Genomic DNA, 16,792 nt, shown 5'->3' with positions numbered 1-16,792 from the left:
ACTTTTTGAGGAACCTCCATCCTGTTTTCCAGAGTGGCTGCACCAGCCTGCATTCCCACCAACAGCCTAGGACGGTTCCCCTTTCTCCGCATCCCCGCCAACCTCTGTCATTTCCTGACTTGTTAATTTTAGCCATTCTGACTGGTGTGAGGTGGTATCTCACTGAGGTTTTGATTTGGATTTCCCTGATGCCGAGCAATATTGAACACTTTTTCATGTGTCTGTTGGCCATTTGGATGTCTTCTTTGGAAAAATGTCTGTTCATGGCTTCTGCCCATTTCTTGATTGGATTCTTTGTTCTTTGGGTGTTGAGTTTGATGAGTTCTTTATAGATTTTGGATACTAGCCCTTTATCTGATATGTCATTTGCAAATATCTTCTCCCATTCTGTCGGTTGTCTTTTGCTTTTGTTGACTGTTTCCTTTGCTTTGCAAAGGCTTTTTATCTTGATGAAGTCCCAATAGTTCATTTTTGCTCTTGCTTCCCTTGCCTTTGGCGATGTTTCTAGGAAGAAGTTGCTGCGGCTGAGGTCGAAGAGGTTGCTGCCTGTGTTCTCCTTTAGGATTTTGATGGACTCCTGTCTCACATTGAGGTCTTTCAACCATTTGGAGTCTATTTTTGTGTGTGGTGTAAGGAAATGGTCCAGTTTCATTCTTCTGCATGTGGCTATCCAATTTTCCCAACACCATTTGTTGAAGAGACTGTCTTTGTTCCAATGGTCATTCTTTCCTGCTTTGTCAAAGATGAGTTGACCATAGAGTTGAGGGTCCATTTCTGGGCTCTCTATTCTGTTCCATTGATCTATGTGTCTGTTTTTGTGCCAATACCATACTGTCTTGATGATGACAGCTTTGTAATAGAGCTGGAAGTCCGGAATTGTGATGCCGCCAGCTTTGCTTTTCTTTTTCAACATTCCTCTGGCTATGTGGGGTCTTTTCTGGTTCCATACAAATTTTAGGATGATTTGTTCCATTTCTTTGAAAAAAGTGGATGGTATTTTGATGGGGATTGCATTGAATGTGTAGATTGCTCTAGGTAGCATTGACATCTTCACAATATTTGTTCTTCCAATCCATGAGCATGGAACGTTTTTCCATTTCTTTGTGTCTTCCTCAATTTCTTTCATGAGTATTTTATAGTTTTCTGAGTACAGATCCTTTGCCTCTTTGGTTAGATTTATTCCTAGGTATCTTATGGTTTTGGGTGCAATTGTAAATGGGATCGACTCCTTAATTTCTCTTTCTTCTGTCTTGTTGTTGGTATATAGGAATGCCACTGACTTCTGTGCATTGATTTTATATCCTGCCACTTGACTGAATTCCTGTATGACTTCTAGCAGTTTTGGGGTGGAGTCTTTGGGGTTTTCCACATAAAGTATCATATCATCTGCAAAGAGTGAGAGTTTGACTTCTTCTTTGCCGATTTGGATGCCTTTGATTTCTTTTTGTTGTCTGATTGCTGTGGCTAGGACTTCCAATACTATGTTGAATAGCAGTGGTGATAGTGGACATCCCTGCTGCGTTCCTGACCTCAGGGGGAAAGCTCTCAGTTTTTCCCCATTCAGAATGATATTCGCTGTAGGTTTTTCATAGATGGCTTTATGATATTGAGGTATGTACCTTCTATGCCTATACTCTGAAGAGTTTTGATGAAGAAAGGATGCTGTACTTTGTCAAATGCTTTTTCTGCATCTATTGAGAGGATCATATGATTCTTGTTCTTTCTTTTGTTAATGTATTGTATCACGTTGATTGATTTGCAGATGTTGAACCAGCCTTGCAGCCCAGGGATAAATCCCACTTGGTCGTGGTGAATAATCCTTTGAATGTACTGTTGGATCCTATTGGCTAGTATTTTCGTGAGAATTTTTGCGTCCATGTTCATCAGGGATATTGGTCTGTAATTCTCCTTTTTGATGGGGTCTTTGTCTGGTTTTGGGATCAAGGTAATGCTGGCCTCATAAAATGAGTTTGGAAGTTTTCCTTCCATTTCTATTTTTTGGAACAGTTTCAGAAGAATAGGTATTAATTCTTCTTGAAATGTTTGGTAGAATTCCCCTGGGAAGCCATCTGGCCCTGGGCTTTTGTTTGTTGGGAGATTTTTGATGACTGCTTCAATTTCCTTAGTGGTTATAGGTCTTCTCAGGTTTTCTATTTCTTCCTGGTTCAGTTTTGGTAGTTGATACATCTCTAGGAATGCCTCCATTTCTTCCAGGTTATCTAATTTGCTGGCATAGAGTTGCTCATAATATGTTCTTATAATTGTTTGTATTTGTATTTCTTTGGTGTTGGTTGTGATCTCTCCTCTTTCATTCATGATTTTGTTGATTTGGGTCATTTCTCTTTTCTTTTTGATAAGTCTGGCCAGGGGTTTATCCATCTTGTTAATTCTTTCAAAGAACCAGCTCCTAGTTTCATTGATCTGTTCTACTGTTCTTTTAGTTTCTATTTCATTGATTTCTGCTCTGATCTTTATTATTTCTCTTCTCCTGCTGGGTTTAGGCTTTATTTGCTGTTCTTTCTCCAGCTCCTTTAGGTGTAGGGTTAGGCTGTGTACTTGAGACCTTTCTTGTTTCTTGAGAAAGGCTTGTATTGCTATATACTTTCCTCTTAGGACTGCCTTTGCTGCATCCCAAAGATTTTGAATAGTTGTGTTTTCATTTTCATTGGTTTCCATGTATTTTTTTAATTCTTCTTTAATTTCCTGGTTGACCCATTCATTCTTCAGTAGGATGCTCTTTAGCCTCCATGTATTTGAGTTCTTTCCGACTTTCCTCTTGTGGTTGAGTTCTAGTTTCAAAGCACTGTGGTCTGAAAATAGGCAGGGAATGATCCCAATCTTTTGGTACCGGTTGAGACCTGATTTGTGACCTAGGATGTGATCTATTCTGGAGAATGTTCCATGGGCACTAGAGAAGAATGTGTATTCCGTTGCTTTGGGATGAAATATTCTGAATATGTCTGTGAAGTCCATTTGGTCCAGTGTGTCATTTAAAGTCTTTATTTCCTTGTTGATCTTTTGCTTAGATGATCTGTCCATTTCAGTGAGGGGGGTTGTTAAAGTCCCCAAGTATTAGTGTATTGTTGTGAATGTGTTTCTTTGCTTTTGTTATTAATTGCCTTATATAATAGGCTGCTCCCATGTTAGGGGCATAGATATTTACAATTGTTAGATCTTCTTGTTGGATAGACCCTTTAAGTAGGATATAGTGTCCTTCCTCATCTCTTATTACACTCTTTGGTTTAAAATCTAATTTGTCTGATATAAGGATTGCCACCCCAGCTTTCTTTTGGTGTCCATTAGCATGGTAAATGGTTTTTCACCCCCTCACTTTCAATCTGGGGGTGTCTTTGGGTCTAAAATGAGTCTCTTGCAGACAGCATATCACTGGGTCTTGTTTTTTATCCAGTCTGATAGCCTGTGTCTTTTGATTGTGGTATTTAGTCCATTTACATTCAGGGTAACTATTGAAAGATATGAATTTAGTGCCATTGTATTGCCTGTAAGGTGACTGTTACTGTATATTGTCTGTGTTCCTTTCTGGTCTATGTTGCTTTTAGGCTCTCTCTTTGCTTAGAGGACCCCTTTCAAGATTTCCTGTAGGGCTGGTTTTGTGTTTGCAAATTCGTTTAGTTTTTGTTTGTCCTGGAAGCTTTTTATCTCTCCTTCAATTTTCAATGACAGCCTAGCTGGATAGAGTATTCTTGGCTGCATATTTTTCTCATTTAGTGCTCTGAATATATCCTGCCAGTCCTTTCTGGCCTGCCAGGTCTCTGTGGATAGGTCTGTTGCCAATCTAATGTTTCTACCATTGTAGGTTACATATCTCTTCTCCCGAGCTGCTTTCAGGATTTTGTCTTTGTCTATGAGACTCATAGGTTTTACTATTAGATGTCGGGGTGTTGACCTATTTTTATTGATTTTGAGAGCGGTTCTCTGTGCTTCCTGGATTTTCATGCCTGTTTCCTTCCCCAAATTAGGGAAGTTCTCTGCTATAATTTTCTCCATTTTACCTTCTGCCCCTCTCTCTCTTTCTTCGTCTTCTGGGATCCCAATTATTCTAATGTTGTTTTGTCTTATGGTATCGCTTATCTCTGGAATTCTGCCCTCGTGATCCAGTAGTTGTTTATCTCTCTTTTTCTCAGCTTCTTTATTTTCCATCATTTGGTCTTCTATATCACTGATCCTCTCTTCTGCCTCATTTTTCCTAGCAGTTAGCACCCCCATATTTGATTGCACCTCATTAATAGCCTTTTAGATTTCGACTTGGTTAGATTTTAGTTCTTTTACTTTTCCAGAAAGGGTTTCTCTAATAACTTCCATATTTTTTTCAAGCCCAGCTAGTATCTTTAAAGTGATGATTCTGAACTCTAGATCTGACATCGTACTAACGTCCGTATTGAGTAGGTCCCTGGCAGTTGGTATTACCTCTTGTTCTTTTTTTTGAGGTGATTTTTTCCGTCTTGTCATTTTGTGCAGAGGAGAATAGATTAATGAGAGAACAAAATGCTAGCAGTGTAACAACGTCCCCAGAAAATATACTCCAAACAAATCAGAAAAGACCTGAAGCAGTGGGAAAAGAAAGGGAAAGAGAGAAAAAAGAAAAAGAAAAAAAAAAGAAAAAGAAACAGATAAAGATAAAAAAAAACAAAAACAGGGTGCCTGGGTGGCTCAGTCATTAAGCGTCTGCCTTCAGCTCAGGTCATGATCCCAGAGTCCTGGGATCAAGTCCCGCATCGGGCTCCCTGCTCGGCAGGAAGCCTGCTTCTCCCTCTCCCATTCCCCCGCTCTTGTTCCTGCTCTCGCTATCTCTCTCTCTGTCAAATAAATAAATAAAATCTTAAAAAAAAAAAACAAAAAAGAAACCAAAAAAACCCAAAAACTGAACAAAACAAAAAAACCAGAATGTGATCAAATATGATCAGGCTGGTATATAGATCAGTGCCACACACTAGATTTTGGGTGTATTTTGGTCTGTTAGAAGAAAGTGCCTCCCAAAATTTTAAAGAAAGAAAAACTTATATATGTACAAAAATAAGAGTTGATATGATGAAGGGATGGAATATGAATGTAAAGATGGATTATAAAAAATTTTATAAAAGGAATTAAGTTGTTTGAAAAAAGAAAGAAGAGTATTTAAAAAAAAAAAAGAAAAAAAAGGGAGAGAATGTGATCAGCCAGGGGAGTAGAAAAAACCATACACTAGAGATTTAGTGTATATTTTGATCTGTTAGAAGAAAGTATCTCAAAATTTTAAAGAGAGAAGAACTTATATATATATGCCAAAAATATGGGTAACTACTAGGAAGGGATAGAATATGACTCTAAAAATGAAAAATAAAAATGTTTTTTAAAAAAGGTATTGATAAGATGTTGGTTGAAAAAGGGAAAAAGAAAAATTCAAAAAAAAAAAAAGAAAAAAGACAGTTAAAAAAAAAATTAACTTTGAAAGACTAAAGAATCATGGTAAAAAAGCCATGAATTCTATGTGCAGTATTCCCCTAGCGCTGGAGTTCTGCCGTTCTCATTGATCGGTAAACTTGGTCTTGGCCGGCTGTTCTCGCTGATCTTCTGGGGGAAGGGGGCCTGTTGCCGTGGTTCCCAAATGTCTTTGCTGGAGGCGGAATTGCCCTGCCTTTGCCCCGTCAGGGCTAAGTAATCTGCTTGGGTTTGCTCTCCGGAGCTTTTGTTCCCTGCAAGCTTTCCGTACAGCTTTGGAGGACGAGAGTGAAAGGGCAGCCTCTCAATCTCCACCCTGGAGGAGCCGAGAACTCGGGCTCCACTCCTCAGGGAGCCCCTAGAGAAAAGCAGTCAATCACTCCCGTCTCCCTGGTCTCCGGCCACACTCCGTGCTCACCCGGCCTGTGACCGCGCGTTTCTATCTCTGGCACCCGACCCCGGGTGGAGTCTCCAAACCCAGCAGATCCCTGCGGTGTGCTCCCGCACCTCTCCTCCCAGGGGAGGAAGGTGAGTCTCCCTGGATCTGCCGCTTGTTGGGTCCCTGCTGGAGGAGCAGTGGCCCGACTGTGCTGCGGATCTCGGTTTATGACAACCCTGAGCTGAGAGCCCACGCCTTGGCTTCGTCTCTGCAGCCGGCTTCCCTGCTCCGATCCCTGGGAGCTCTGCTGCACTCAGGCACCCCCGGTCTTTTTGTGACCCTGAGGGTCCTGAGACCACACTGTCCCACGAGGGTTCCACCCCCCACTTAGCCACTGGAGCGACGTCCCTCAGCAGCGGCGCTGAGTTCTAAAAGTTCCGATTTTTTGCTCCGCGGCTCTATCACTTGCCAGAAGCGGCCGCCGGAGGCCCCTCCCCCGCCGTCTATCCTCCCGAATATCGCCTCGGATTCACTTCTCCGCACGTCCTACCTTCCAGAAAGTGGTCGCTTTCCTGATGAGAGAGTTGTTGCTCTTCTTTTCTTCGATCTCCTGTTGAGTTTGTAGGTGTTCAGAATGGTTTGATCCCTATCCAGCTGAATTCCTGAGAGGAGACGAAATCCAGGTCTCCTACTCCTCCGCCATCTTGCTCTGCCCCCCCTTTTTTTTGTTTTTCTAAGTCTCCCCTGCTCCATGTTACAACAGTTAGTTGAAGAGCCAGGAAGTGTTTTGAAAATGCCACATAAAAATAACTATGCAAATATAAGAGCAAAATATACTAATGAATTGATACAGATTTAATTAATAATGTTGCTTTAGAGCATGCTTTCTGTATAGAAGTTTTAGAAATTAATAACTAATTTTTGTGGTATTTTCAATATATTAAATTATATATTTCTGTATTTCTATATTTATTTATTTATTTTAGGCTTTTAAAACCAAGGATGGATATCTTGTGGTTGGAGCAGGAAATAACCAACAGTTTGCTACTGTGTGCAAGGTAATCTGTAATCACTGGGATGGGCGGATGATCTATGCAATAACTTGTTTTGTAGAAAGCCAGGGAAGTTCACTTTTGCCTAGAACAATGTTGTTAACTCTATAGCCAGCTTGAGATCCTCTGCCTTCGCCCCTATCCAGGTGCCATTTTTACACTCGCAAATGCTAAGGACAGGGTCTGAATTAGCATTCTGACTGTATTTTTTTTTTTTGAGGTATCCGGCTGTATTTTGAAATGAACCATAGTACATAGTAGCCTAAATTATCCACCAACAGGACCTGACTATCAGTCCAGTGAAAAAAGGGAAAGAAAAAGAATTCATTTTAAAGTGATTTTTAATGTCAGGATATTTTTCTTCTCGCTTTCTTTTTTTTTTCTTTTCTTTGTTAACAACATGAGATCTAATTAGGCCCAAATACAATGTAATACCAAATTTATTGTATTAGCGACTAGAAAACTAAACATTTTTTTTTCAAATTAGCCTTTGTTTAATGAGTACGTTTCTGCAGAGTTCATGTTTTAATTTAAGGTTTAGCAAAGGTTATATTAAAAATTTTGCTCCTCAACAAGCTTTTTAAAAAAGGCCTTGGAATCATTAAGGATAATTTTATGTTGAAGATTTTAAGTTTTTGGCATCACTTGGATATTTTTTTTATTTGATGTTTTTACTAGTTACCTAGATTTTTGTTTCTTTTTGATTTTATTTAAGTCTTTAGGTTCCTGTTCACTTTTTCTAGTTCTAATCCCAGAAATATAATCTAGCTTTAAAAATCTGTATTTAAGGTTTTGTTTTACTTTTTCTTGCAGGTAGGGAGAGGTCTCATCTGCTGGGGATGTTTTTCTGATGGGGTGTTTATTTTCTTGTACTAATCATAGATAAGCACTCACTGTGAGCTTTCAGTTTCATTAAAGGTGCCTGTGAATTCCTTAGGGCAGCCTTCTTTATTGCCGTTAACTTCTTATGTCCAAAAGTTATTTATCACTGTGGCTCCTTTGTATGAGAGGTTAATGAGCACAGCGAAAAACCACAGCAAAGGGGTGGGAAGTACCACGGAGAAGGTGACAAATGGAGACAGTTCCTATTGCAGGAAAAGCTGGGACAGCTGAGGTGGGAAAGAGGGGGAGCTTTCATAACGGTGACTCTGAGTAAGCGGAGAGAAAATGGATTCAAACATTTGATCTCGGATCAAAGAATCTTTATTATGAACGGTCAATGTTAAAAATATGAAACATACGGAAGCCTTTGCCTGTGAAGTCATTTGCGTACTCTAGCTGCAGAGATGTAAAAGCCAGTTCATTGCTATAAATGAGTACAGATTTTCTTCCTGGGCCATATGTTTTGGAGTTTTCTCTCTCCAGAAAGCGGGGTGGAGGGGGGGAATTACTGGTTGACATATTCTTCGCTGTTGAAAATAACTGTACTGAATTCTTCTTATTTTTGATTCATTACTGCTGATCAGTTTGAAACTTTTGAACTTCCTCATAAATATCCATAAGAACATTTTTTGAAAAAGATTTTTATTTCAAAGCAGAATATTTGCCATAAGTTTGAGTAGTAAAATATGACTTATTGTGATGGTGTGTTATGATACATTTGTTTAAAAGGAGACCATCAGAGGGCCTTTGAGAATGGCATCCTTGACCTTGCTTTTACATATGTGAGTTACGAATGATAATCCCTGCTATGAACCCTTAAGACCACGTCTATCAAATTCTTTGAGATACTCACAAGAAAAATTTTATGCGTAGAGGACTTTAATGTTATTTGGCTCATTTATTAGGCATCTTGAGCAAACCTTGCAATCTGATTGACTTTATATATCCTTAAATGTAAGCTTGCCCTAAAAAGCTTTTAACCTAAGAAAAATGACCTGTTTCCTTATTCCATATATAGTGGGTTTCTTCTAAGTATGTTTTGTTCAGATTTATCTATTACTGAGGGGCTTGTCATTCAACCTGGCCTTGTAGAAGATGAGGTCCCCAGTTTTTTACAGTAAGCCCATCAATTGTTCTTTTGCCAAGTAAGGCCCATAATGAAAGATAGGGCAGCTCTCTCTCCTAGAGAGAAATACAGCAGTATTGTCTGTGATGAATGAGTAGAATTTACTTAGGCCTAGTCTCTTTCCAAAGTGGAATTTGATATACTGGCTGACTAATACTTCTTGGGGACAGGTCCTGTTAAGGAGTTCTTATTGTCAGGAATTAGAGGGAGAGCAAGAGCAATGGGTTCAAGGCTTGGGGTTCAGAAAATTTTTCTGCATATAAAGTGAACCTTGGCTTAGAACAAATCCTATTTTATGTCTCTTAACATGATACAGAAGAGTAGGGAACATGAGCATATGTAAGCTATTTTAAGCTGATTGATGCCAACACTAATGGGTATTCCTATTTGAAGTACATTGACATCCTTTTAAAAGTCAGTTAGACTGAAAGTTTCTTTTATTAGAGGCAATATGCATTGGTTCTCAACTTTAGCATGCGGAGGAAATCTCCTTGAGCTTCATTCCCAAAGATTTTGACTTAGTATGTCTGAGGTGAGGTACAGGAAACTTCGATTTTTTTTTATTTTATTTTATTTTTTTTTAAAGATTTTATTTATTTATTTGAGAGAGAGAATGAGAGACAGAGAGCACGAGAGGGGAGAGGGTCAGAGGGAGAAGCAGACCCCCCGCTGAGCAGGGAGCCCGATGTGGGACTTGATCCTGGGACTCCAGGATCATGACCTGAGCCGAAGGCAGTCGCTCAACCAACTGAGCCACCCAGGCGCCCAGGAAACTTCGATTTTAATAAGCATTGTCGTTGATTTTGGAGCAGGTGGTCTGAGGACATTACAGCATAATTCTAAGGCATACCATGAGTCTTGACACTAGTCAGGTGACCTCTGGCAAGACACGTACTCTTTGCTAAGCATCTGTGTTCTCACAGTAAAATGAAGATTATAATACATAACTCTCCTAATATATAACTTTTGGAGTTTTATAAGAGTTAGATTAAGTAAATAAAATACTCAGTCCAGTCCTGGCTCACAGTATGCACTTCATAAATGGCCTGTATAAAACTTAGGTTTGGAGATTCTGGTTCTGGGTAAGATAGAGTAAGCATACTTCTCCCTATCTCTTCCACTGAACACAGTGATAAAACCTGGATACAATGCATGGAGCATCTCTAAGAAGATGCTGAAAAGTAAGTAGTAGGAGAACTGGGGAAGAACACCTAGAATATACAGTCCCTCTGAAAAAAAAAAATAAAGTACCTCTAGGGCACCTGGGTGGCTCAGCTGGTTAAGCTTCTGCCTTCAGCTCAGGTCATGATCCCAGGGTCCTGGGATCCAGGCCTGCATCGGGCTCCCTGCTCAGCATGGAGTCTGCTTGTCCCTCTTTCTCTCCCTCTGTGCTCTCCCCCCTTCAAATAAATAAATAAAATCTTTAAAAAAAAAAAGTACCTCTAAATCAGCAGTAAGTTTACCAGTTTTTTCTACAATGATTTCCTTACATGGATACAGTGGAGCCGAAAACATGGGAGTGGGCACTAGGAAACAGAACTGAGCCCTAGGAGATGCCCTTCGTTCCTGGAGTGAGGAGCACGAAAGTGAGATCTAATAGCAGAGAGAGTGTGGAAATCCTGCATCTTTGCTTCCTGTCTGTTTTCTAATGCCATACTCCACAAACAACCCTGTGGTGGGAGCAGCAGATGAACAGGAACTAAAACTCCGAGGAAGGAGAACTTTTCCTCTTTATCTCCGAGCTGTGATCCCCAGAAAAGATGGGTGAATCCTTGTGGCTTTTTCCTCTGGACCTCCTCCCTGGAAGTATGCTGGGAAATAGGCTAACTATAGGGGAGCCCCAGGAAACCAGAGAGAGCCTGCAGAAAGGGATGAGCTTTGGAAAGTGAGCCTTGAGGGTGTTTGTGAACTCCTCTTCTCAGCCCTGAGCTGCACGTACCGCTGATCTGATCCTAACCAGCACACCAAAGAAGTTGCGAACTGAGTTAACCCACAGATGACTGCTCAGGAGGCAGCCTGACCATTAAGTGGGGCACATGCAGGATGGATTTGAACAGCACCACAAGGGCTTTGAGAACTGAACTAACACTTAGAACCAAAGCACAGGAAGGTAGGTAGGGGCTTGCAGCCTGGACCTAACCAGATCAATTGCTTGCTAAAAACAATAACAGTAAAATGTTGCTGTAGGATTTAAACAAGACCCAGAGGCTCATAATATAATATTTAAAACATCCAGGGTACAATCCAAAATTACTCAGCATATGAAGAACTAGAGCTTGCATGAGAAAAGACAGTCAATAAATGCCAAATGCCAAGAGGACACAGATGTTGGAATTAACTTACAAAGACTTTAAAACAGCTATTATAAAAATGCTCCACCAGGCATCACAGATACTGTTGAAATAAATGGGAAAGGAGAAATGTCCAGCAAAGAAAGAGAAGATCTGAAGAAGAACCAATTAGAAACTGTAGAACCGAAAAATATGACCACCAGATAAAAAAAGAAACCCCTCACTGGATGAATCCAGTAACACAACGGAGATGACAGAGGAGACAGTCAAGGAACTTGAGGATAGATAAATAGAAATTATTCAATCTGAACAACAGAGAGAGGGAAAAAAGATGATCCCCTCCCAAGAAATGAAAGAAAGAACAGATCTTCAGGAGCCTGGGGGACAGTAACAAAAAGTAACAGTTGTCATTGTAATCCCAGGAGGAGAGGATGAAGAGTACATGCTGAAGAAATATTTGAAGACATAGTTGCTGAAAACTTCCCAAACTTGGTGAAAGATAAAAACCTACAGATTTCATAATTTCAGCAAGCCCCAAATAAGATAGACCCAAGTAAATCCATGCCTAAACGCACCCAAGTCTTCCCACTGAAAACAAAGGACCAAGGGAAAAGTTTTGAAAGCACTTGGAGGAAAATTTTATTACCTGTGGGGGAACACAGACTCAGCTGACTACAGATTTTTTTTGTCAGAAACTGGGAGCCCGGAGCCAACTGGCACCAAACGGTCAACCCAGAACTCTTATGTACAGTAGAAACATTCATAGGAAATGAAGGTTCATTAAAGACATTCTCCATCCCCCTCTCTCTTCCTCCCTCTTTCCCGTCTGTCTTCTTTGAACAAACGCACACTTCATTATTTCTTTGGGGGGAAATAGCACCTCGTTGGAATACTTCACATGTATTTGGTGCTCAATATGTCAGGTACTTTCACTAACATCGCTTCATTCTACCCCAGGCGACACTTTTTCAAGCACGTGAGGGATGGTTATGATTACAGCACTGGAAGCAGTCTCTCTAGAAACATTGTGAACAACAGCATGGCTGAGGACAGAACCAGAATTACTTTGACCCACTGTTTCACACCACCTTGCACAGAGAAAAGAGGTCCACTGAGTCAAATTCAGAGAACATCTGAGGGCGTCCCGGTTACCACTGAGTACAATCACTGAGCAGCTTTTTATGCAGCTTATACTATGTCTGGGTGAGGCCAGATTTACGGGTTTAACCTGTGATTTGGTGAAGGCACTTGCTTCTTCTGGAAATGACTTATTCACTCCTAGGGAGGGGAGGGCAGGTTTCCATTCCTGGACAAGCCTGGGGGCCGCTTCTCGGATCAAGTGAGGTGACAGGGAGGTTTTTAGAAAGGGCGCTCTACGTGGTGATGCTTTTTAAAATCTGGGGGAGTAATGCTGTCTTTATTATTCCTCAAGGAAACGAGTAAGTGAAGCCCGTGAAAGAGAAATGACACAGTGGAGATGCTCTCTCTACTCCAGGGGACCTCCTTCACTTTTCTGTCCTTTGTGAGATGATTAATGGATTGATTTTATTTAAACTGTGGGAAACAAATGAAACCATTAAATGTTTATATTTCAAGCAAATACATTACTCGGGGTAGTGAAGCTTTCTGTAGGCCACATGGCCTGCCCTGAGCCCATAAATGCTCCTTCTGACTTTCCAACATAACTGCCAAACACTGCCTCCACACATTCTTTATAAAACTTCTTTTCCATTCCAAATCCACTTGGTACTTTCATTATGGTCTTGTTAAAATTGCAAGATGTCCAAAGGGACTTGCAAGATAGATTTTCCCTTTATTGAGGAGGAGCAAAAGAGGAAGTATATAAAAGCATTTCTATTTGTTATTCCTTCAGGGAGACATATTAAAGAAAAATAGTGACACTTCCATAAGGAAGAATATCTTTTAATTTGACATTGTTTTAATGGTGAGCATTTGGGGCAAATGTATATGCTTTTCCTTTATTTTAGCACCTTGTACAACATCCTGGATAGGGCTTCTGGGACAGATAATATTATTTTATTTACATGTGGAACAAATAAGTGGATGTACCTATAAGATATATGTTGATTATGGCCTTCGTGTAAGTGCAGACTTTTACTTATGATATTGGTTCTCAGAAATAGGTCAGTTTTATCCAGTTTTGTATCTCTCTACCTACTCTGTCTAGACAAGACTTATTATGGGGATCTGATAACTTTTGTTCGTGCTCCCATCTGTAGGCACATACTTAAATGTAGCAAAAACTTCTCATAAATGACAAACTCAGTCATAGCGTTACCCATCCTGATTGCATGATCCTTCCGTCTCTATTCCTTTGTTGCTGGAATAGGTCTGGAAGTGTAAAGGTCAGCAAGGAATGATCCTGGGGAGCATATTGGTAGGCCTGGAATGCTCGCACTCACAGGCAGGTACACGAAAAATTGTGAATTATACATTAAAATTATTTTTCCCTTTTAGATCTTGAATTTGCCTGAACTGATTGATGACTCCAAGTATAAAACTAACCACCTTCGTGTACAGAATAGAAAAGAGCTTATCAAAATACTCTCTGCACGGTAAGCTTGGATCTACTGTTGGTACATTTAAGAATGACTATATCCTTAGCATTTGCCTGATTTGTGTGTGTGTGTGTGTGTGTGTGTTTTGGTTTTTTTAGATTAACTTGTAATTCTCTTCCATTTTACAGAATGGGTTAGTGGAAAGATATCTCAAAGCTATGTTTTTTTCTTTATTTGAAAGTTATTTTATGTGCCTTAATAAATACTGACTCATAACAATGATATCAATAAGAAAAGTTACAATGGCTTGAAATAGATCGCTTTTCTGTAGGATGTGTTTGGGTTTAGTCTATTATAAATACCAGTAACAACAATAATTTAACAATTTTTTTTTACCTTTGCTGTTTAAATGCTCTACATACCTGATCCTGACTGTAATGCTTACAGTCATCCTGTGAGGTAAATTCTATTCCCATTTTACAGATGAGGAAACTGAGACAAAGAAAGTTTAAGTCGAATGTTCTGTGAGGTTTGTCATAATGATGTTTTAAAAATGCCAGATTGAGTTATGGGTCATAAGGGATTAATGTTAATCAATGAGAGTATTTGATTTCCAGATTATTCCGTTCATGTCAGGTTATGCTTTTGTTAAAACCTGCATCAAACCTTTCAAGTTTCCCTCAGAAAAGGGTACTAATTCTTAATCTTTCCTACCAGTTTCACTTTTGTTTATGTCTAGACTTCTCTATATAGAGTAGGCGTCATGGTTTTTGCTGATCTAAATGCCCACATGAGCTGTTCTTCAGCGTGGAACATTTTTTTTCCCCTCATCATGCCCATAAATGAAGGACTTTTGTTCCAATATCATGTCTTGTCTTTTGAAAGGGCCCTTGTCTTTCTCTGTAGTGTGTATCAAAGTTCTTAGACAATAAAATTCTGCTACTGTAATTTCTCTTTCTGTCCCCCTGGGATTTGGGCATCTCTGGGTGGATCAACAACGTTCATTACCTATTTGCCCTTCCCTGGACTGCAAGACCTTCTCTGAATTCCTTGTGCCCCCGGCTCTTTGATCAATGGGGGCTCTGTGTGGGGCTGATCTGCGGAGAACACGGGAACAAGGATGGGGCTCCCCTGTCCTGGTCGTTGGTGAAGTATCAGTCTGATTCTACCACAGAGCCTCAGAGCCCTCAATCATTAACCTTTCCCCACATGAGAATTGGCCATTTATTTCTGCTTTTTGCCTCTTTGCCTCTCCAGCAGTTTTTAATCCATTTAATTCATTGATAGGACTTTTTCCTTTCACACCACGGCTACCCAGTTTCAATAATAGGCATTTGTGAGAGCCTTATCAAAAGCTCTTTGATAGAGTAAATAAATCACATCCATGCTGTGAGAAGAGTGGACCCAAGAAAGATAGAAAACCTCGGCAGATACAAGTGTCATCTTGTTCTTTAGATGCCAGCACTTTTATAATTACAAGAACCACAAAGTTAAGTTACTTGTGTCCGAGGCCCTGAAACATTTATTCCTGGCTATATTCTGTCCTAGAATTCTGCTGTGGAGAGACTTTTAGCAGCATCTGTAACACATTAATTTCTATTTTCTCTCTTTGGGGTGAATTAAATAATTTGCCGCCTTTTTCTTTCTCCTCTTCTACATGCAGAAGTGGAAATTTCATCAGTTTGGAACCCTTCAGGTTCTTATGTCTTTATTCAGACATAACAAGGAATAAGGAATTGAATCCCATGGAAGAGACGAAGGGTAGCCTGAAGAGAGGAAATTTGACAGGGGAGGTCACACTGTTCTAGGTCCTGCTGACCACAGGGAGCCCGCGCTGCCCAGAGTTTGGCTTTCCTGCTCTCTGGTGTTAGCTTGTTGACGGTTTTTGGTGCTCTCCTGTGACCCGCAGTTCTTCACTCTCTGCCAGCTCAAGTCTCTTCTGCCTGGTGGATCAAACATTGATGAGCAGGGGAGATTAGGATGCGATTTGTTCCCATTTACAACACTGTCATTTATTTTCCTGAGCAAACGTCACTGGATTCATTAGTACCATTCAGTGCTCAACATTCAGAAGTCTCTATGAAAGTGCAAACATGTATCATTTTCACAAGACGATTCTATGTTTCCTATGAAATGTTCAAAAAGTTTAGTGGCTCTTGATTATAGGATTAAATCTGGTCTTTTTAGATCTGACGTCATGGTCTTCCACAGCCTGATATGATCTTTTCTTTCCACCTTTTTCTCAGCCTAAAGCCCCTGCTAGGGCAGCACTCCCAGTCTGTGTCTTTTGTTCTCTGTCTGGAATGCTTCCCAGACTTACCATCATTTTGAAACACAGTCGTGCTTCAGGGTCTGTCCTACAGCTTCATGAAACCATCCTCAGATGTCTCTATTTGGGGTCCCGGTCAGATGACAACACTTTCAGAAAAGAAGACGTCTTTCCACTCCTCAGCTCCAGCCTCCCAGTTATCAGACCGAAACAGGATCTGCTTTACCTGTTGGGGATGGTGCTGTTCCACGTGTGTGGAACACACTGTTCCTTTCACTGGACAGCTGTCTCAGGACCTGTGAATCACAGACACACTAATGCCCAACCACAGAAAGGAGGCAGGGAGAAAGAAAGGTGAGGAACCAGCATTTATTAGATGCCTTGACTTACCAGAGAAGCATTATTAGTCCCACTTTACAGATGAATATTCTGAAGTGTAGGCAGGTGAGTCTCAAGGTTCGACACACAGTGAATAGTTAGAATTCAAAAGACTGTGTTTCTTTTCCATATGTCCTATTGCCTCCCTAAAGTGGTACATGAAATGTTACTCTTTGTTTATTTACTCAATAAATATTTATTGAGCACTGGGGATAGAGAATTAGATGAGACAACGTAAGTTGGTGACAAATAATGCAGGGAAGGAAAATGAGGAGTGCCAAAAGTTGGTTGTGAGGCTCGCTGTTCCATTGAAGCTGGTCAGGAAGGGCCTCTCTGATAATGTGACATTTGAGCAGAGTCCTGGAGGAGGTGAGGGAAAGGGCCTGCAGATAACTGGGAGAAGCTTTTTAGGCAGCAGGTGCATGGGTGGGAGTTTAAGGAGTAGCAAAGAGGACAG

The 16,792-nt window shown here is 40.4% G+C and overlaps 1 protein-coding gene across 1 annotated transcript in view; it reads left to right on the top strand.

Annotated features, from left to right (window-relative positions):
- SUGCT (succinyl-CoA:glutarate-CoA transferase) overlaps nucleotides 1–16,792 on the top strand; it is a 630,208-nt gene that overhangs the window by 182,928 nt on the left and 430,488 nt on the right. Inside the window, exons 4-5 of the mRNA XM_021703719.2 lie at nucleotides 6,805–6,876; nucleotides 13,648–13,745. Coding sequence (XP_021559394.2) covers nucleotides 6,805–6,876; nucleotides 13,648–13,745 — 170 coding nt within the window. The remainder of the gene's footprint in view (nucleotides 1–6,804; nucleotides 6,877–13,647; nucleotides 13,746–16,792) is intronic.

The sequence above is a fragment of the Neomonachus schauinslandi genome, chromosome 12, assembly GCF_002201575.2.
Source record: "Neomonachus schauinslandi chromosome 12, ASM220157v2, whole genome shotgun sequence".
Taxonomy (NCBI): domain Eukaryota; kingdom Metazoa; phylum Chordata; class Mammalia; order Carnivora; family Phocidae; genus Neomonachus; species Neomonachus schauinslandi.
This window is presented reverse-complemented; position numbering and strand designations above follow the sequence as displayed.